This window comes from Ranitomeya imitator, chromosome 3, assembly GCF_032444005.1.
Source record: "Ranitomeya imitator isolate aRanImi1 chromosome 3, aRanImi1.pri, whole genome shotgun sequence".
In the NCBI taxonomy this organism is placed as follows: domain Eukaryota; kingdom Metazoa; phylum Chordata; class Amphibia; order Anura; family Dendrobatidae; genus Ranitomeya; species Ranitomeya imitator.
Window position 1 is genome coordinate 101,075,505 of NC_091284.1, and position 21,710 is coordinate 101,097,214.

Consider the following 21,710-nt stretch of genomic DNA (forward strand, 5'->3'; position numbering starts at 1 on the left):
GTTCGGACCAGCATTAGATGAGGTACTGGAGAAGGCTGGGGATAAAAAGAAGAACTTTCCAAGACAGCCGTTTCAGCCCTTTCGTCGCTCCTTTCGGAGAGGCCAAAGATTCCGAAGACAGCAGTACAGGGACCGAGACAGAAGCAACCTGGACAAGCGACCCAGGGGAGGAAAAGGCTTCTATTTCGGCAAGTCCCCCAGAGACACCAAAAAACCCTCCCAGTGACGGTCCTTCTCAGGTGGGAGGGAGGCTCTCTCACTTCCTTCCAGCCTGGGAGAGGATCTCCTCCAGCATATGGATCCGGCAGATCGTAGGATCAGGCCTAAGACTAAAGTTTCACCACTGGCCTCCAAGAAGGTATATGCAGACCCCGATACAGTCCTCCCAAGAGAAGCAAGACAGTCTGGAGGGGGAAGTAACATCACTCCTAGACAAGCACGTCTTGGAAGAAGTTCCTATAGACGAAAGGAGGGAAGGATTTTATTCCCCTCTTTTTCTCATAAAAAAACCGGTGCAAGAGAACTGCAATGGTGTGTGCTGCAGAACGACCGAGAACTTCAGGGACAGTTAGAGCAGAAGCTCACTCTCCCACTCTCTGTGCTCCAATCTCTCAGATGGTGGTTACAGATAGTCATCCCCCAGAGGAGTTCCCTGGACATTCACAGCCTCCATGGTAATCACAACGGACGCCAGTCCATGGGGATGGGGAGCTCACTCAGACACACTATGGGTCCAAGACCCCTGGGCTCAAGAGGAGAAAGATCTATCCTCAAACGAGTGGGAGCTCCTAGCAATAGAAAGGGTGCTAGAGAGATTACTTCCACACTTGGCAGGGCATCATGTGAGAGTCCTATCGGACAACCGAACAGCGGTCGCATACGTGAACCACCAGGGAGGCACCCGCTCTCGGGCACTGATGCACATAACCACAAGACTCATGTCTCTAGCCGAAAAGCACTTCCTGTCATTATCGGCCCTGCATATCCGAGGTGTGGACAACATAAAGGCAGACTTTCTAAGCAGGAACCACTTGAGGCAAGGGGAATGGTCCCTAAAAAAGTCCGTTTTTCAACGGATAGTGCACATGTGGGGAAAACCCAGGGTGGACCTCTTTGCCTCAAAAGTCAACAAGAAAGTCCAAAAATTCTGCTCCCTGAACCCTACAGACAGGCCGTTGGCAGTAGACGCCTTCAGCATAAAATGGACATCTGGACTCCTGTATGCCTTCCCACCGATATGTCTAATCCCAGTGGTTCTGAGGAAGATCAGGGAAGACAAGGCCAGAGTGATCGTGATAGCGTCCTTCTGGCCGAAAAGACCGTGGTTCTACTAGCTGAGAGTGATGTCAGTGACGGACCCGTGGGTTCTCCCGGAAGACCAGGACCTTCTAACTCAGGGTCCCTTCAACCACCCGCAGAACTCCGGGCTTCATTTGACAGCCTGGCATTTGAGCGGTCGTTACTAGAGAAAGAAGGGTTCTCAGCTGGGTTAATATCCACCTTGCTCAGCAGCAGAAAACCAGTAACGACCAAGATCTATGGGAGGATATGGAAGAAATTCCTGTCCAGCTCAGGGCCAATACGGGAAGGGGAGGTCCCGATAGTGGCAATACTGGAGTTCCTGCAGAAGGGCTTAGATCTGGGGTTAGCTGTTAGTACCCTCAAAGTACACATTTCAGCCTTAGCAGCCCTATTCAACTGTGACCTGGCAAGTAATAGGTGGGTGGTGAGGTTTATCCGAGCCTGTAGTAGAGCTGACTCTGTCCCATCTCCTACTCCTCCACCATGGGGTCTAAATCTAGTGTTAACTGCCCTGACGGAAAGCCCCTTTGAGCCGTTAAATACAACTTCTGATAAAATACTAACATTAAAAACAGCTTTGTTAGTGGCACTTACGTCGGCCCGTAGGGTGGGGGATTTACACGCGTTGTCAGCTGACCCCCCTTACACACAAATTATGGACGATAGGGTTGTATTAACCCCTTCAAGACCCAGCCTATTTTGACCTTAAAGACCTTGCCGTTTTTTGCAATTCTGACCAGTGTCCCTTTATGAGGTAATAACTCAGGAACGCTTCAACGGATCCTAGCGGTTCTGAGATTGTTTTTTCGTGACATATTGGGCTTCATGTTAGTGGTAAATTTAGGTCAATAAATTCTGCATTTATTTGTGATAAACACGGAAATTTGGCGAAAATTTTGAAAATTTCGCAATTTTCACATTTTGAATTTTTATTCTGTTAAACCAGAGAGATATGTGACACAAAATAGTTAATAAATAACATTTCCCACATGTTTACTTTACATCAGCACAATTTTGGAAACAAAATTTTTTTTTGTTAGGAAGTTATAAGGGTTAAAATTTGACCAGCGATTTGTCATTTTTACAACGAAATTTACAAAACCATTTTTTTTAGGGACCACCTCACATTTGAAGTCAGTTTGAGGGGTCTATATGGCTGAAAATACCCAAAAGTGACACCATTCTAAAAACTGCACCCCTCAAGGTACTCAAAACCACATTCAAGAAGTTTATTAACCCTTCAGGTGCTTCACAGCAGCAGAAGCAACATGGAAGGAAAAAATGAACATTTAACTTTTTAGTCACAAAAATTATCTTTTAGCAACAATTTTTTTATTTTCCCAATGGTAAAAGGAGAAACTGAACCACGAAAGTTGTTGTCCAATTTGTCCTGAGTACGCTGATACCTCATATGTGGGGGTAAACCACTGTTTGGGCGCACAGCAGGGCTTGGAAGGGAAGGAGCGCCATTTGACTTTTTGAATCAAAAATTGGCTCCACTCTTTAGCGGACACCATGTCACGTTTGGAGAGCCCCCGTGTGCCTAAAAATTGGAGCTCCCCCACAAATGACCCCATTTTGGAAACTAGACGCCCCAAGGAACTTATCTAGATGCATAGTGAGCACTTTGAACCCCCAGGTGCTTCACAAATTGATCCGTAAAAATGAAAAAGTACTTTTTTTTCACAAAAAAATTCTTTTAGCCTCAATTTTTTCATTTTCACATGGGCAACAGGATAAAATGGATCCTAAAATGTGTTGGGCAATTTCTCCTGAGTACACCAATACCTCACATGTGGGGGTAAACCACTGTTTGGGCACATGGTAAGGCTCGGAAGGGAAGGAGCGCCATTTGACTTTTTGAATGAAAAATTATTTCCATCGTTAGCGGACACCATGTCGCGTTTGGATAGCTCCTGTGTGCCTAAACATTGGCGCTCCCCCACAAGTGACCCCATTTTGGAAACTAGACCCCCCAAGGAACTTATTTAGATGCCTAGTGAGCACTTTAAACCCTCAGGTGCTTCACAAATTGATCTGTAAAAATGAAAAAGTACTTTTTTTTCACAAAAAAATTATTTTCGCCTCAATTTTTTCATTTTCACATGGGCAGTAGGATAAAATGGATCATAAAATTTGTTGGGCAATTTCTCCCGAGTACGCCGATACCTCATATGTGGGGGTAAACCACTGTTTGGGCACACGGCAGGGCTCGGAAGGGAAGGCGCGCCATTTGACTTTTTGAATGGAAAATTAGCTCCAATTGTTAGCGGACACCATGTCGCGTTTGGAGAGCCCCCTGTGTGCCTAAACATTGGAGCTCCCCCACAAGTGACCCCATTTTGGAAACTAGACCCCCCAAGGAACTTATCTAGATGCATATTGAGCACTTTAAACCCCCAGGTGCTTCACAGAAGTTTATAACGCAGAGCCATGAAAATAAAAAATAATTTTTCTTTCCTCAAAAATGATTTTTTAGCCTGGAATTTCCTATTTTGCCAAGGATAATGGGAGAAATTGGACCCCAAATATTGTTGTCCAGTTTGTCCTGAGTACGCTGATACCCCATATGTGGGGGTAAACCACTGTTTGGGCGCACGGCAGGGCTCGGAAGGGATGGCACGCCATTTGGCTTTTTAAATGGAAAATTAGCTCCAATCATTAGCGGACACCATGTCACGTTTGGAGAGCCCCTGTGTGCTTAAACATTGGAGATCCCCCAGAAATGACACCATTTTGGAAACTAGACCCCCAAAGGAACTAATCTAGATGTGTGGTGAGGACTTTGAACCCCCAAGTGCTTCACAGAAGTTTATAACGCAGAGCCATGAAAAAAAAAAAAAAAATTATTTTCTCAAAAATGATCTTTTAGCCTGCAATTTTTTATTTTCCCAAGGGTAACAGGAGAAATTTGACCCCAAAAGTTGTTGTCCAGTTTCTCCTGAGTACGCTGATACCCCATATGTGGGGGTAAATCACTGTTTGGGCACATGCCGGGGCTCGGAAGTGAAGTAGTGACGTTTTGAAATGCAGACTTTGATGGAATGCTCTGTGGGCGTCACGTTGCGTTTGCAGAGCCCCTGATGTGGCTTAACAGTAGAAACCCCCCACAAGTGACCCCATTTTGGAAACTAGACCCCCAAAGGAACTTATCTAGATGTGTGGTGAGCACTTTGAACCCCCAAGTGCTTCATAGAAGTTTATAATGCAGAGCCGTGAAAATAATAAATACGTTTTCTTTCCTCAAAAATAATTATTTAGCCCAGAATTTTTTAATTTTCCCAAGGGTAACAGGAGAAATTTGACCCCAAAAGTTGTTGTCCAGTTTCTCCTGAGTACGGTGATACCCCATATGTGGGGGTAAACTACTGTTTGGGCACATGCCGGGGCTTGGAATTGAAGTAGTGACGTTTTGAAATGCAGACTTTGATGGAATGCTCTGCGGGCGTCACGTTGCGTTTGCAGAGCCCCTGATGTGCCTAAACAGTAGAAACCCCCCACAAGTGACCCCATTTTGGAAACTAGACCCTGAAAGGAACTTATCTAGATGTGTGGTGAGCACTTTGAACCCCCAAGTGCTTCATAGAAGTTTATAATGCAGAGCCGTGAAAATAATAAATACGTTTTCTTTCCTCAAAAATAATTATTTAGCCCAGAATTTTTTATTTTCCCAAGGGTTACAGGAGAAATTGGACCCCAAAAGTTGTTGTCCAGTTTCTCCTGAGTACGCTGATACCCCATATGTGGGGGTAAACCACTGTTTGGGCACACGTCGGGGCTCAGAAGGGAAGTAGTGACTTTTGAAATGCAGACTTTGATGGAATGGTCTGCGGGTGTCACGTTGCGTTTGCAGAGCCCCTGGTGTGCCTAAACAGTAGAGACCCCCCACAAGTGACCCCATTTTAGAAACTAGACCCCCCAAGGAACTTATCTAGATATGTGGTGAGCACTTTGAACCCCCAAGTGCTTCACAGACGTTTACAACGCAGAGCCGTGAAAATAAAAAATCATTTTTCTTTCCTCAAAAATTATGTTTTAGCAAGCATTTTTTTAGATTCACAAGGGTAACAGGAGAAATTGGACCCCAGTAATTGTTGCGCAGTTTGTCCTGAGTATGCTGGTACCCCATATGTGGGGGTAAACCACTGTTTGGGCACACGTCAGGGCTCGGAAGTGAGGGAGCACCATTTGACTTTTTGAATACGAGATTGGCTGGAATCAATGGTGGCGCCATGTTGCGTTTGGAGACCCCTGATGTGCCTAAACAGTGGTAACCCCTCAATTCTACCTCCAACACTAACCCCAACACACCCCTAACCCTAATCCCAACTGTAGCCATAACCCTAATCACAACCCTAACCGCAACACACCCCTAACCACAACACTAACCCCAACACACCCCTAACCACAACACTAACCCCAACACACCCCTAACCCTAACCACAACCCTAAGGCTATGTGCCCACGTTGCGGATTCGTGTGAGATATTTCCGCACCATTTTTGAAAAATCTGCGGGTAAAAGGCACTGTGTTTTACCTGCGGATTTTCCGCGGATTTCCAGTGTTTTTTGTGCGGATTTCACCTGCGGATTCCTATTGAGGAACAGGTGTAAAACGCTGCGGAATCCGCACAAAGAATTGACATGCTGCGGAAAATACAACGCAGCGTTCCCGCGCGGTATTTTCCGCACCATGGGCACAGCGGATTTGGTTTTTCATATGTTTACATGGTACTGTAAACCTGATGGAACACTGCTGCGGATCCGCAGCCAAATCCGCACCGTGTGCACATAGCCTAATTCTAAAGGTATGTGCACACGCTGCGGATCCGCAGCAGTTTCCCATGAGTGTACAGTTCAATGTAAACCTATGGGAAACAAAAATCGCTGTACACATGCTGCGGAAAAACTGCACGGAAACGCAGCGGTTTACATTCCGCAGCATGTCACTTCTTTGTGCGGATTCCGCAGCGGTTTTACATCTGCTCCAATAGAAAATCGCAATTGTAAAACCGCAGTGAAATGCGCAGAAAAAAACGCGGTAAATCCGCCATAAATCCGCAGCGGTTTAGCACTGCGGATTTATCAAATCCGCAGCGGAAAAATCCGCAGAGGACCAGAATACGTGTGCACATTCCTAACCCTAGCCCTACCCCTAACCCTACCCCTAACCCTACCCCTAACCCTAACCCTACCCCTACCCCTAACCCTACCCCTAACCCTAACCCTAACCCTACCCCTAACCCTAACCCTACCCCTAACCCTATTCTAACATTAGTGGAAAAAAAAAAATTTCTTTATTTTTTTATTGTCCCTACCTATGGGGGTGACAAAGGGGGGGGGGGGTCATTTATTATTTTTTTTATTTTGATCACTGAGATAGATTATATCTCAGTGATCAAAATGCACTTTGGAACGAATCTGCCGGCCGGCAGATTCGGCGGGCGCACTGCGCATGCGCCCGCCATTTTGGAAGATGGCGGCGCCCGGGAGAAGACGGACGGGACCACGGCTGGATCGGTAAGTATGATAGGGTGGGGGGGGACCACGGGGGGGGGGATCGGAGCACGGGGGGGGGAATCGGAGCGCGGGAGGGGTGGAACGGAGCGCGGGGGGCGTGGAACGGAGCACGGGGGGGCTGGAATGGAGCACGGGGGGGTGGAACGGAGCACGGGGGGGGTGGATCGGAGTGCAGGGGGGGTGATTGGAGCACGGGGGGGTGATTGGAGCACGGGGGGAGCGGACACGAGCACGGGGGGGAGCGGAGCACTGGACGGAGGGGAGCCGGAGCAGTGTACCGGCCAGATCGGGGGGGTGGGGGGGCGATCGGAGGGGTGGGGTGGGGGCACACTAGTATTTCCAGCCATGGCCGATGATATTTCAGCATCGGCCATGGCTGGATTGTAATATTTCACCCGTTATAATGGGTGAAATATTACAAATCGCTCTGATTGGCAGTTTCACTTTCAACAGCCAATCAGAGCGATCGTAGCCACGAGGGGGTGAAGCCACCCCCCCTGGGCTAAACTACCACTCCCCCTGTCCCTGCAGATCGGGTGAAATGGGAGTTAACCCTTTCACCCGATCTGCAGGGACGCGATCTTTCCATGACGCCGCATAGGCGTCATGGGTCGGAATGGCACCGACTTTCATGACGCCTACGTGGCGTCAAAGGTCGGGAAGGGGTTAAAATTAGATCCGGCATATCTCCCCAAAGTGGTATCGAGATTCCATAGAGCTCAGGATATAACCCTACCCTCTTTCTGTCCCAATCCCAGTAACAAAAAAGAGGAGAGACTCCATTGCCTAGACGTTAGGAGATGTATCCTACAGTATCTAGAGGTGACTAAATCCTGGAGGAAACAGAGGGCTTTATTTGTTTCATTCCAGGGGTCAAGGAAGGGCCTTAAAGCCTCAAAACAGACTATAGCTAGATGGGTGAGAGAGGCCATTATTCTAGCGTATAGTAGTGCAGGCAGGGTTGTTCCACAGGGTCTGAAAGCCCACTCCACGAGGGCCATGGCGACGTCGTGGGCGGAGAGAGCAGATGCTACCATCGACCAAATCTGTAAGGCGGCCACTTGGTCCTCTCCGTCTACATTTTTTAAACATTATAGACTAGACCTATCTGCTACCTCTGATCTCACTTTTGGGAGAAGAGTGTTACAAGCAGTGATCCCTCCCTAGAAGAGAATACAAATCTCTGTAACTCTCTCGTGGTGCCGTCATGTATGATGGAAAAACACGGGTATTACATACCTGGTAATGTGTTTTTTCATGAGACATGACTGCACCCTTATATTCCCACCCTTTTGATCATGTCATTAGTTGGGTGCATTATTAGCATTATTTGTATTATACACTCCCTGGGGTATCGGTGAATAGAACCGTATAGGATGGATTATTTATGTGTACACTAACCAGCGGAGTTCCTCTCGTACTCTGTAAAACAACTGATGTGGAGAGAGGAGCCGCCCCTTTTATCTTGAAGGTTTCCTGTCCTTGATGGGCGGATCCCCTCTCTCGTGGTGCCGTCATGTCTCATGAAAAAACACATTACCAGGTATGTAATACCCGTGTTTTCTTAACCTGTTTTTAGGAAGCTCAAAGAATGCTCCATGTCACATTGCTAGAATACAAGTTCCCTAGTCTCCATTTTATATCCGATGTGTTGTGGTTCTTGTAATACAAACTTTTATGATCTCCACTTCAGCCCCAGATGTGGGAGCTGTGAATGCTGCGATTACTAAATATTTGGGGTCCCAGTCCCCATTCAGTTTTGTATTCGACTATGTTTACTGATGAATGAGTTAACTAAGAATCAATCAGTCTGCTCCAGTTGATTATTGATTAATATATATATGTATGTATAAATATATATATTTTTTTACTTTTTACTCTCTTGTCTGTATTTTACTTGGCTTACTCCCAACTCTTTCCTGCTAGATGGACTTTTGCTTTGGCTCAGTAACCTGCTTGTGTGTTTCCAGCGTATTACATGTCAGGTATTTGTGACTCCTGGTTATCCTCCTCTTTTTATTCCGCTTTCAGGTGCAATGTGTGGAGGAGCTGGTGGTGCACTGGAGTCCCTGGGATCACATGTATATGTATCAGCACACCTTGTCCACCCTGCAGTGCAGGGATCTGCTGATCCCGACCTTGCACAGGAGATCCCGGCCGCTGGAGTCAGACGGACACCTGTCCGGAGAGCATTCTCCTCATTCACCCCTGCAGTCACAGAACCCGGTGGCCGAGAGTCCCGGCCTTCATCGTAAGGGAATGCAGATAACGGTGGAGTTTAGCTCGGTGAAGTTGCACGCTGCAATTTGCAAGGAGAATTATTTCCTATTTGGAGCGCAGAGAATCTGGCTCAGTCAGCATGGAGGGTCTCTCCAGCTCCGAACGCCTGAAGTATCCGTCAATGCTGATGGTCACAACATCTTCCTGTTTAAAGATGTGGAGGCGCAGAGGATGCCTGAGCTGGAAGAAATGCTGCTCCATCGAAGCCACTTTAACTCTCTTCTCACGGAGAGAAACCGCGCGTGGGTCCTGGATATTAACAGCGTTTCCATTGAGTTCCCACACCGCTACGACTTCTCCTACATACTTGATGAGGCCATAGCGGTGCAGAAGTGGATAAAAGGTCTTCATCGCTCGCCATGGACTCGGCCTGAGCCTCTCCCTCCAGATCTCGTCTTCAGAGTTAAGCAATTCTCATTTGCCTTTTTGGATGATGTCTTTGAAGTAAAACTGCGAGATAATTATGAGCTTATGAAGGATGAGAGTAAGGAGAGCGCCAAAAGGTTACGGCTGCTCGATGACAAGGTTACTGCCCTGCGCAAACAACATGGAGAGTTATTGCCTGCCCGAAAAATAGAAGAGCTTTACACGTCCTTGGAAAAGAAAAACATTGAGATATACATCCAACGCTCCCGTCGTCTGTACAGCAATACTCCTATGCGGAAGTCTCTCCTGACGTGGACTATGTCCGATCTGGAAATAGTGGCCTTAGCGGATGAGTCTCTGCATGGGCTGGACAAGGTGTTGGAGAACATGAAGGACATTGATGGCATCAGTCCTTTCCCCTCTGAGGGGCTACCACTCATTATCCAGTGGTGCCGTATGATGAAGTGCTCTCTAAAAACATTTTATGGTGAGTGTACCCCGAATATGGTGAGAATCGCTTTTTTGTAAAACTGGTTATTAAGTAGGACAGAATAGACTAGATCCAATATCAGATATTGGCATATTATAACTTAACCCAACTCTGTGACCATAAACCTTAGTAACCTAACAACCAAACATTGATTTAGCTGCTGACCCCTGACCGTGGCATGTCTCCCATAAAAACACAGGATCAGGCATGTTAAGATCCAATATCCCTGATACTTCTTTTTTACAACATCTGCTGTGAAGAGAAAGTCAGGACTCTCCATACACATTAGTATTAGGCATGGGTTTTTGTAAATCTATACCAAGAGTGGGTCCAAAACATGGAAGAGGTGCCAAGCTTTTCTTTATAGTTTTTGACTTACGGTACTTATATGTTGGCTTACTTATATGTTACAGGGGTTATTTGGCGCCGCTCACTTCTCCATCAGTAGTTATGACGTTATGGACCCACAAGTGTGCACCATTGTTGGGTATCGTGCACCTGACACACAGGCACAATACCTGTCGATCGGGCACACGTCTATTCAGGGGTGTGAGCCCGTAACATCAGTGACACCGCTCACGTTTGTTGCGAAATGTGAGTGGTGCTGGATAGACCTTTTCTCCATCGCCACATTGGTGGACACAGACCGTGGGTGTTTGCTGCTGCCACTAGGAGGCTGACACTAAGTAAATACAAAAAGGGTTAGCTCCTCCTCTGCAGTGTACACCGCCCACTAGCTCTGGATAATACCAGTTCTTGCTTAGTGTCCGTAGGAGGCACACTGCGTCTGTTTTTCTCCAGACGTTCTTATCTTTATTTTTATTTTTATTTTTCATTTTATTTTTACCTTTGCGCAAGAGGATGATGGGGCGACGGACCCTTTTAAGGTTAAGTAAAAAGGGCAGCACACTGCAGCGCCAAAACATGCAAACTTGAAAACACGAAATTTGAACTGCATTAGTGCACTAGAAATATGAAAAATGAGAGCTTTTAGCGCATAAAAATGGCCATATTTATGTGTACCTCGTAGCCACTTTACGGCATCTCTCTTATACGAGGTCCTACGCTTGACCTACCTCACCGAGAATAAACGTCTCCATCTGAATGGGTACATGTGAAACCTCTTCTTGGACTCAAATTCTCTCTTTCTGTGGAGGGGTATTGGACCTACTATAATTAAAACACCTGTGGCTAGGAGGCGGGGAGTGCACGATCAGAAGGCTAAAGAATACATTTCAAAAACCTGACCTGCACATCCAAACATAGACTGAGTGTGAACAGGTGCTGAACCCAGAGTCGCCAACTCGTATATAGTTAAGTAAAAAGGGCAGCACACTGCAGCGCCAAAACATACCTCCTAGCCACAGGTGTTTTAATTATAGTAGGTCCAATACCCCTCCACAGAAAGAGAGAATTTGAGTCCAAGAAGAGGTTTCACATGTACCCATTCAGATGGAGACGTTTATTCTCGGTGAGGTAGGTCAAGCGTAGGACCTCGTATAAGAGAGATGCCGTAAAGTGGCTACGAGGTACACATAAATATGGCCATTTTTATGCGCTAAAAGCTCTCATTTTTCATATTTCTAGTGCAGTAATGCAGTTCAAATTTCGTGTTTTCAAGTTTGCATGTTTTGGCGCTGCAGTGTGCTGCCCTTTTTACTTAACTATATACGAGTTGGCGACTCTGGGTTCAGCACCTGTTCACACTCAGTCTATGTTTGGATGTGCAGGTCAGGTTTTTGAAATGTATTCTTTAGCCTTCTGATCGTGCACTCCCCGCCTCCTAGCCACAGGTGTTTTAATTATAGTAGGTCCAATACCCCTCCACAGAAAGAGAGAATTTGAGTCCAAGAAGAGGTTTCACATGTACCCATTCAGATGGAGACGTTTATTCTCGGTGAGGTAGGTCAAGCGTAGGACCTCGTATAAGAGAGATGCCGTAAAGTGGCTACGAGGTACACATAAATATGGCCATTTTTATGCGCTAAAAGCTCTCATTTTTCATATTTCTAGTGCAGTAATGCAGTTCAAATTTCGTGTTTTCAAGTTTGCATGTTTTGACGCTGCAGTGTGCTGCCCTTTTTACTTAACTATATACGAGTTGGCGACTCTGGGTTCAGCACCTGTTCACACTCAGTCTATGTTTGGATGTGCAGGTCAGGTTTTTGAAATGTATTTTTGAAATGGACCCTTTTAAGGGGGCCGATCTCCTCCAAAACATCAACAGGCGAGCATGGCGAGTTTACTCCCCGTAGCCTTTCCTGCGACGTGGGATGTACGGCCAAGAACTAGGCCTGTGAAATCCTAGGGGATCGAACCTTTAGGATACACAGAGGCCACCTTCCACAGGCACAGTCCGAAGAACAGCGGTGCTGCATGGAGTTCCCCAGTCCCTCTCCACCTCCTCATCAAGAGGGCGGCGGATCGAGGGTTACTGCATCTCCCCCCATACCTCGTTTGAAGAGCATCAGCGGTGAGTTTGGCAGAGGGGAGGGGGGGCTCCGGAGCGCATCTTGCGGCCAGACACCACTAATTTAGTCCCCGGCTTCAGCCCCAGCAAGGCCGTGTCTGCGCCCACAGCGCGTCACGTGCAAGGGCCCGCCCACCAGTTTAGCGCTTCTCGCACACTTGAATACAAAGAGCTTCAGGACGCCAGCTGCACCTTCTACTCCTCGTTACAGCGCTGCGACAGGACCTGGGTAGGTTCGCTGCATACTATCACAGGCCCTCCTCCTCCTGCAAACACAGCGCTCCGCTTTTTTAGCTGCACATCAGCCCTGCACGGAGGTTAACAGTACAACATGTTTCTGTCTAAACTCTGCAAAAACACATACGGTGTTCTTCACTTCTTGCACCTCAAGTCAGGCTGCGCTACCAAGCGTGCATACTGCTCCGCTCTGTAATGCTTGTGACCCTAAATGCGCTCAGGAGCCCCCCGCTGCAAACGAGCCCGCGGTGACCAGTCCCCCTGAGTGGGCTTTGTCACTTTCGCAATCTATGGCTTCTTTAACTAAAGCTATCGAGTCCCTCCAGGATCCATCCAGGAGCAGGACCACTAATCTGCCTATTCAGGAAACTTCCCCCTACGGCTGCGGAATCTTCAGCCTGCAGGGGTCGCTCTCATTCTAAGCACAAGCGGCCATCTAGGAAGCACGTCCGTAGCTCGTCCCCCAGGCTCTCTGGTGCCTCGGCGTCCGTTAGCTCCGCTTACCGCTCTCGCTCCCCAACCTCTTCCAACCAGGACTCTGAACCTGAGTCTGATGGGCCTCTTGATCTGGAGTTGCCAGGTTATCAGAGCACTATAGATAGTCTCATTGAGGCTTTCATCCAGTCCCTTCAGGTTGATGAGGAATCGGCCACCTCCAGTACGGATAATTCGGTATCCTTCAAAAGGACCAAACGTACTCATTGGGTGTTTGCCAGTCACCCGGAGTTCCAGGACATAGTCCAGCGACGTAGGGAGCATCCGGACAAACGATTTGCAGGCCAGAGATCTCTGGAGTCCAAATATCCTTTTTCTCTCGATCTCCGCAAACAATGGTCAAAATCCCCGCCTGTGGATCCTCCTGTTTCCCGTTTGTCCTCTAAAACTCTCCTATCCGTGCCGGATGGATCTTTTATCAAAGATCCCACAGATCGCCTAGTGAACAGTCTCGCCCGTTCAGCCTTTGAGGCTTCAGGCTCGGCACTCTTTCCCTCCTTCGCTGCTACCTGGGTAGCCAAAGCCATGACTTTGGGCTGAGTCTCTGCATAAGGCCTTACAGAACAGTGATCTTCACTCTGACATAGCGGAGCTAGCAAATCAAATTTCCTTGGCTGGCGATTACTTGGTAAACTCTTCCCTGGACGCGGCGAACTTCTCTGCACTTACGGCTTTAAACGCTGTGGCGATTAGGAGAGCGCTATGCTTGAGGAACTGGCGAGCAGACTTCGCATCTAAAAAGTCCATCACATCCCTGCCATATCTCAGGGGCCAACTATTTGGTGAAAAGCTGGACAAGCTAATTTCAGAAGCTACAGGGGGAAAAAGTACTTCCCTTCCCCAGCAGAGATTCAGACAACCTTTCCGACGACAGCCGCAGGGTTGTCTTCGGCCCTTTTGTGCAAATTATGCATGGCGTTCCTCGGCCAGTTCCCCTGGTTCGGGGCCCAGCGCCGGCAGAGACAAAATCCCTCAGGCCTCGTACAGGCCGCACCACGCAGTCTAGGCCCAGGGGATCCACACCCCAACCATCTTCTTCTAAATGACTCGCAATCTCGTCCGGGCGACACCAGCAAAGTAGGCGGAAGCCTTCTCTTGTTTCGTCATGCCTGGCTCGCAGTCGTTCACGACGAGTGGGTCAGGGATCTGGTGTCCCCTGGATACAAAATCGAACGGTTCCTTGGTTTTTATTCAAATCTGTTTATGGTCCCCAAAAAGGATGGAACAGTCAGGCCCATCCTGGACCTAAAGCTCTTGAACAGATTTGTCAAAGTCCGTCATTTCAGGATGGAATCCCTCCGTTCCGTCATTGCCTCGATGAAACAAGGCGAATTCTTAGCATCCATCGACATCCGGGATGCGTACCTCCACATCCCAATCTTCCCACCTCACCAAAGGTTTCTTTGCTTTGCTGTTAGATAGAAACCTTTTCAGTCCACGGCCTTGCACTTCGGCCTCACCACCGCCCCCAGAGTTTTCACAAAGGTCATGGCGGCGGTCATGGACATTCTATACTCTCGGGGTCTAGTCGTGCTTCCCTACCTAGACAATTTACTGGTCAAAGGCCCATCTTTCCAAGCCTGCGACGAGTGAGTCCGCATTTCCTTAGATACTCTTTCTCGGCTAGGCTGGTTGGTCAATTTAAAAAAGTAATCTCCTATTCCGGCCCAACGGATCTCCTTCCCGGGCATGACCCTGTACACCTCCCTAGGGTTGGTGCTTCTTTCTTGGTACAAGGTCCTGGCTCTTCAACAAGGGGTCTAGAAGCTTCTCCAGCCGTCTTCCTGTCCTATCTGTTTCGGCATGAGGATTTTTGGGAAGATGGTGGCAGCAATGGAGGCGATTCCATTTGCACAACTACACCTCCGTCCTCTCCAGCACGCTCTGCTTGACGCATGGGAAGGGAGTCCGTTTTCCCTCGACCTACTGTGTCCTCTCTCTCCTCGGGTCAAGCAGACACTCCAATGGTGGATGCTCCGAACCTCTCTTCTCCAAGGGAGGTCCTTCCTCCCAGTCCATTGGCTGGTAGTCACTACCGATGCCAGCCTCCTTGGCTGGGGAGCGGTCTTTCGCCATCTCAATGCGCAGGGAACCTGGACTCATCATGAGTCGCCTTGCAATCAATATCCTGGAGATACGTGCGATTTGGTTGTCCCTAAAGCGGTTCCATCATCTCCTAGCAGGCCGCCCCATCGGTATCCTGTCGGACAATGCCACGGCTGTGGCTTATATAAATCATCAGGGAGGCACCCGCAGCAGAGCTGCAATGCTCGAGGTAGAGCACATCCTTCGCTGGGCCGAAAACAACCACTCGGTCATATCGGCCGTTCACATTCCTGGAGTGGAGAATTGGGCCGCGGACTTCCTCAGCCGGCAAGGTCTTGCCTCAGAGTGGTCAGTACATATTCCAACAATTCTGCCTTCGTTGGGGTACTCCGGACGTAGACTTGATGGCTTCCTGGTTCAATGCCAAGGTACCTCAGTTTGTGGCCCGGTCTCGGGACCCGAGAGCAATCGGGGCGGACGCGCTAGTCCTTCCTTGGAGTCAGTTTCGCCTTCCTTATCTGTTTCCCCCCTGCCCCTTCTTCCCAGAGTCATCAGGAAGATCAGGACGGAGGGTGCCCCGGTGATTCTCATCGCCCCAGATTGGCCTCGCAGGGCGTGGTATGCAGAGCTGGTCTAGCTCCTCACAGACGTTCCTTGGCGCCTCCCAGATCGTCCAGATCTACTTTCTCGGGGCCCGATTTACCACCAGAACTCAGGGGCCCTGTGTTTGACGGCTTGGCCGTTGAATCCTGGGTTCTGACTCAAGCAGGTTTTTCCCGTGAGGTAGTTTCCACTTTGATCAATGCCTGAAAGCCGGAGGATTTTCTTTGAATGTTGCAGAAGCAGAGGTCGCCCTCTGATGGTTTTCAACATCCCTACCATCCTGGATTTCCTCCAATCCGGTCTGGACTTGAGGGCAGGTCTCGGCCTTGTCAGTCCTTTTTCAACGAAAAATTGCTTACAAACCACAGGTCAGAACGTTCTTTCAGGGAGTCTCTCACGTGGTGCCTCCCTACAAAGCGACTCTAGAGGCTTGGGACCTTAATCTGGTCCTAGGTGTCCTGCAGGAATCTCCCTTCGAGCCGTTGCAGGACATCACTCTACCTCTCCTTTCATGGAAGGTGGCTTTTCTCGTCGCTATTACCTCGATCAGACGAGTCTCGGAGTTGGCTGCTCTTTCCTGTCGGACACCGTTCCTTACATTCCACCGGGACAAGGTGGTCCTCAGACCGTCCCCTACTTTCCTCCCAAAGGTGGTGTCTTCCTTCCACCTCAACGAGGATATCGTACTTCCGTCATTTTGTCCTGCTCCAATGCACCGTGTGGAGAAGGCTCTTCACTCCCTGGATCTTGTGAGAGCTCTCAGGAAGTACGTGTGTAGGACGGCACCTTTTCGACAGACGGAAGCTCTGTTCGTGCTCCCGGCGGGACTTTGGAAGGGAGTGGCCGCTTCTAAGTTGACAATTGCCAGATGGATTCGGTCGACTATTCAAGAGGCTTACCGCGTCAGAGGTCAAGCCTATCCCTGCGGGCCTCAGGACACACTCATCTCGGTCGGTGGGTGTTTCCTGGATCATTTGGAATCAAGCGTCTGCAGAGCAAGTTTGCAAAGCTGCGACCTGGTCTAGCCTGCACACCTTTTCAAAGAATTACAATGTCCATACTCAGGCATCTTCAGATGCAAGCCTGGGTAGGCGTATTCTGCAGGCAGCGGTAGCGCACCTGTAGACAGCAGGTGCCATAAGTTTACACTGTTGGGTTGTTATTTACTGACCAGGGACTGCTTTTGGACGTCCCCCAGTCCTGTGTCCCCCAATGTGGCGATGGAGAAATAAGGATTTTTGTGTACTCACCGTAAAATCCTTTTCTCCGAGCCATTCATTGGGGAACACAGCACCCACCCCTGTTTTGGCCTGTTGCCTATGATGAGTGTTTTAGTCTCTAACATGTTAAATTTTGTTAATCTCCTACTGCTTTGCTACCGAACTGGTATTATCCGGAGCCAGTGGGCGGTGTATACTGCAGAGGAGGAGCTAACCCTTTTTGTATTTACTTCGTGTCAGCCTCATAGTGGCAGCAGCATATACCCACGGTCCTGTGTCCCCCAATGAGTGGCTTGGAGAAAAGGATTTTGCGGTGAGTACACAAAAATCCCTATTTAATGAGACCAGAAAATCTTTTTTTTTTTTTTTTTTTATTGTACAAAATTTTAGCCGTCCGGTGCATTGACAGCCATTTTTACTTTAAGACATTAATTTCTTCATCTGAGTTCACACAGTAGGTTCTCTGACCTCCTTTTCTCCTTAGCAGTCAATGACCACCAGGAAGCCATCTCATTTCTGCCACCGCATAAGTGTCTGATGACACTGTAGTGTGAAGTGTTGTCAGAGAGATCACTGGAGAAATGGAGGAGGAAACATACTAGCCTCCTATGTGTATCCAGTATTGTGTCCATACATCTGTCACCTAGAACTGTTCTTTATGATAACAATTTTCTGTCTCTTTTTCATTTCAGTGCGCATCCGTGATTATCCTAGATATCTCTTTGAGATCCGGGACTGGCATCTTTCTGGGCGACTGCTTGGCGCTGAGCAGGTTGGACAAGCAAGTGCACGCAGAAAGCAAGGTGTTCAATTAGGGGCACCGTGGGGGGATTCAACAGTGGAGAGGAACATGCCCCCACTAAAATTCTTCCATGACTTTCACTGTAAGTGCTCTGAATTATCTTTAGTTCTCCTCTGGGATAAAGCAAATGTCCATTTATTTATCTGTGTGTCACTATGGCTAATGCTTACCTGAAGTTTTATAAAGGGCATACGTCAACAAACTCCTTACATTGCAGGGTAGTAAAAGACAATCACATAAATGCGGCTGTAAGTAAACTTGGCTTTTACTACCTTAACCAACAGTTTATTTAGTTTGGCGACCCTATATCTTCTGACCAATTCCCCTTAATTTTTTTGAACAAACACAGATGGTACTCCCCTTTCCCAGGTCCAGTGCTGGTTCTCTGCCGCTGTCCCAGTGATGTCATGACCACAGTGCAGTTGAATATCCTTATATAACTATGTACCCCGACTGCTGCTCCTCTGGTTTGATAGACCAACGTTGATATGTACCAAAGGGAGTAATGTGGGGGTGCTGCACTGTGGGTGTGCTGTGCACCCAGTAGGGACTTCATAAGGATCCAGATGAATCGAAACACAGTATAGTTTATTCCCAATGCGTTTCTAGGTTTACTGGACCTAATCATCAGGGGAACCACAATAAAGATTTTAAACTACGATCTATTTTTATTTATCCGAGTCCTGAGAATTCCTTACCGGCAGCACCGCACACCCGCAGGCAGCACACCCGCAGGCCTCCATTGGATGCTTTCCTTTGTACAATGTGCATATTCCTGTTGATACCCAGCTACTATCTCACTAGATAGTTTTGGATGCGCCGAAGATGCCTTCTGAGATATCCTCTATAGAGTCTTAGAGGTAATGTTTTTGCTATGACCAGAAATCTGATCTGTGAGATTCTTTTGTTTAGCTGTGACTTTTTTTTTGGCAGCCGAAATTCAACTGTACACTATAGTTTGGGGACCATGTTGGGACCCAGCCTGGACCCTGGTAGGACAGTATATTGACCTTCTTACCAAAACTTCTGTGGATCCCAGTGCCCCATTACCATGGTGGGACAAGAGCAGGCTATTGCTTCATGGACACTTCAGCATGGACATCGAGCAAGCTAATCTTCATCAACTTGCAACGGAGGTAAAGGACTCTTCGACCGCAATGCAGGCCAAGTTTTGTGTGTGTAAAAGTCCATTAATATAATACCTCAGTGTTGCCTCCCTTAGGACCCATATAACACCACTGAGAACATGCACTGGGAGTGGAACCGGCTGAAGTTTGCCTGGAATCCTGGGCAGTTCATCTTCAAAGGGGACTTGGATGTCAATGTGCGCACCGCTTCCAAGTGAGTGGGTGAAGCTGAATTCTTCTCGTATCCTACATGACTAGCCACCTGTTACTTGTAGTTGCCTCCAGAGTTCTATGGTTTACTCATAGACACAATCTACCATAGGTGTAAAGCACCATAAGCCTCTGATGAGTGTGGGGCATTTGGATGTTTGCTGCTGTCGGTGCCCGCTTTCATGGTTTGCCATTCACAGTTGCGATCGGTGAATAAGTGGTCCATTTACACTCTGTGCTGCTTCCATCCACCACTCTCCATGTGAACATAAAATCTGTTTTATAATCTGCAGGTATGATGATTGCTGCTTCCTGCACTTGCCCGACCTCTGTATGACTTTCGATATGCAGTGGCTATGCCACGGAAACCCAGACGATCACCATAGTGTAGCACTTCGCTCCCCTGACGTCATTACCGAGTTCTCGGCCATTCAGCCTCATGACTCGTATCGTGCCTTCCGCTCCGAGAACCTCATACTCTCGATCAAAATGGATTTAACCCAGTCCCATATTGGTAGGTAATCGGTCTGCTTCTGGGTATCGGTTTTCTGAATAGTCTCTTCTGACATTAAAGCTTAATGTTTCCTATTATTTCTGACCCTGCCGAGTTTTTCCTTAGAATTTATCTGTCTTGACCTCACTAATGTGAAGGTAAGGGAGGATAAATAGGTGAGGTTTAGCAGATTGTAGGCACCACTTCTACTGATCAGGAAGGATCTTCTTGCTCAGATCTTTGCTGACACAAGTCATGAGAACAATAGTTACACCTTCGTTAGAGAGCTTGTCCGGTGAAACCCAAATTGTCACCGATCAATAGCATAGGTGATAACTTGCCGATCAGTCAGGGTCCGACTGCTGGGACCGCCATTGATCAGTGGAATGTGGAACATTCGTGTATACGTGCAACCTGCCACTTCATTCATTCCCTAGGGCTCTGCACAGCTTTATCCCTCAGCCCTATAGAGAATGAATGGACTGGTGCTGCCACGCCATTTTGTAACAGTGATTAAAGTTCCCATTCTGCTGTCTGATGCATGTCCCAGCACCAAGATTATTCAATACAAGGTATTTTGCCACTTTTCATTCTTCGAAATGTCTTTGCATTTTTTGCTTATTTATGGTTACTGGTGCCTTCTATACACCTGTCCCAGCAGCAATGGGACATACACCAATCACCAAGTTAACGCCTATCCTTAGGATAGATGATAACTTTTTTTTTTAAACCAGACAATCCCTTTAAAGGTTATATAAGTATTGCAACAAATGTGTGTTCTTAACTCATCCGATGCTTCTTTCCATCTGATCTTTTCCATAAAAACAAACAAAGTACAAACTCCTTAATTGTCTAGGGTAACTAGGAGCAATTTCCCTAGGAGAAGTCATCAATACTAGATCGGCGGGGGTCCGACTATCATCACTGCCTCTAACCAGCTGTTGAAGAGGCTGCTGCACTCATCCAGCCATTGACGCTAATGTAAAAATGCTGCAAAATCTTAAACAGCTGCATCGGCAAATGCGAACTGATAACCTCTTAATTCGGCAGTAGAACTATGCGGCTCTGACCACGGGCAGCATGAAATAGCGATGGGCTCGCTTATTACAAAATACTATATTTTACTCTGAAGAATGGTTTGGAAAAGAATCCATTACAGGAAGACGTGTCCGTGGGGCGGGATTCCTCCAGCTACTTCCTCTGCTGATCAGGGAGGTACAGGAAAGACCACCATGTGGGTAGAGGGAATACCCGGAGGCTCCCGGAGTATGTGGCATATGTCATATGAGCTCTCACGCTATTGGTGAATAAGAGGACAGCTGCCAAGTCACTTTGGCACACTTTTTTCTTATCGGTGGCAAAGGAGATTTTTCCCCATAGGGGAGGCACTGGGGGCAGGTGCCCTTAAAATATACTGTATATAGGTGCAGGAAAACAAAACAGCCAATGGTGAGCAAGAAACCGTCACAACACATTCATGACTAGACGATATTGAGAACTACTTAGCTATTTCACAAACCTGGAAGGGGTTAAATGTCCTTGACAATTTCCATATTATACAAATTATCTCTCTATTGCCTGCTGTAGATAACTATCCTGTAAGACAAGTGAAGGTCCAACCCTTGAATCATGAGTACGGATATCGGCCAAACCAGATTCTCCTGCTGAGGACAGTAATGTTTCTGACTTTTTGCTCTTCATCAGTGCAGAGTAGGGTTGGGATAGGATAGGTCAGAATAAGAACGCTTAAAAGCAGTGCTTTTTTTCTGAATCGGCTATTCCAAGAACTTTTCTAAATTCTAGACCTTATTTTCTTACAGAAGTCTGCCAGCCTCGCATTTTGGTTTATAGCAGTACCTTACGATGGATGCAGAATTTCTGGGCGACATGGAGCAGTGTCAGTCGCCCGATCTGCCGTGGGAAGCTATTTAATAACTTAAAGCCAGGGAAGAAGAAGCTGGGACAGCACTATAAGCAGCTTTCATACACGGCCTTATTTCCACAGCTGCAGGTGAGTAATCTGGACCCAATGGCGCCTCATCTACAAATG

At 47.7% G+C, this 21,710-nt stretch overlaps 1 protein-coding gene across 1 annotated transcript in view; it reads left to right on the forward strand.

Annotated features, from left to right (window-relative positions):
- Positions 1-21,710, forward strand: part of BLTP2 (bridge-like lipid transfer protein family member 2) — an 86,793-nt gene that overhangs the window by 42,568 nt on the left and 22,515 nt on the right. The window contains exons 16-21 of the mRNA XM_069761227.1: positions 8,853-9,954; positions 17,721-17,912; positions 18,764-18,966; positions 19,053-19,171; positions 19,461-19,681; positions 21,481-21,671. Coding sequence (XP_069617328.1) covers positions 8,853-9,954; positions 17,721-17,912; positions 18,764-18,966; positions 19,053-19,171; positions 19,461-19,681; positions 21,481-21,671 — 2,028 coding nt within the window. The remainder of the gene's footprint in view (positions 1-8,852; positions 9,955-17,720; positions 17,913-18,763; positions 18,967-19,052; positions 19,172-19,460; positions 19,682-21,480; positions 21,672-21,710) is intronic.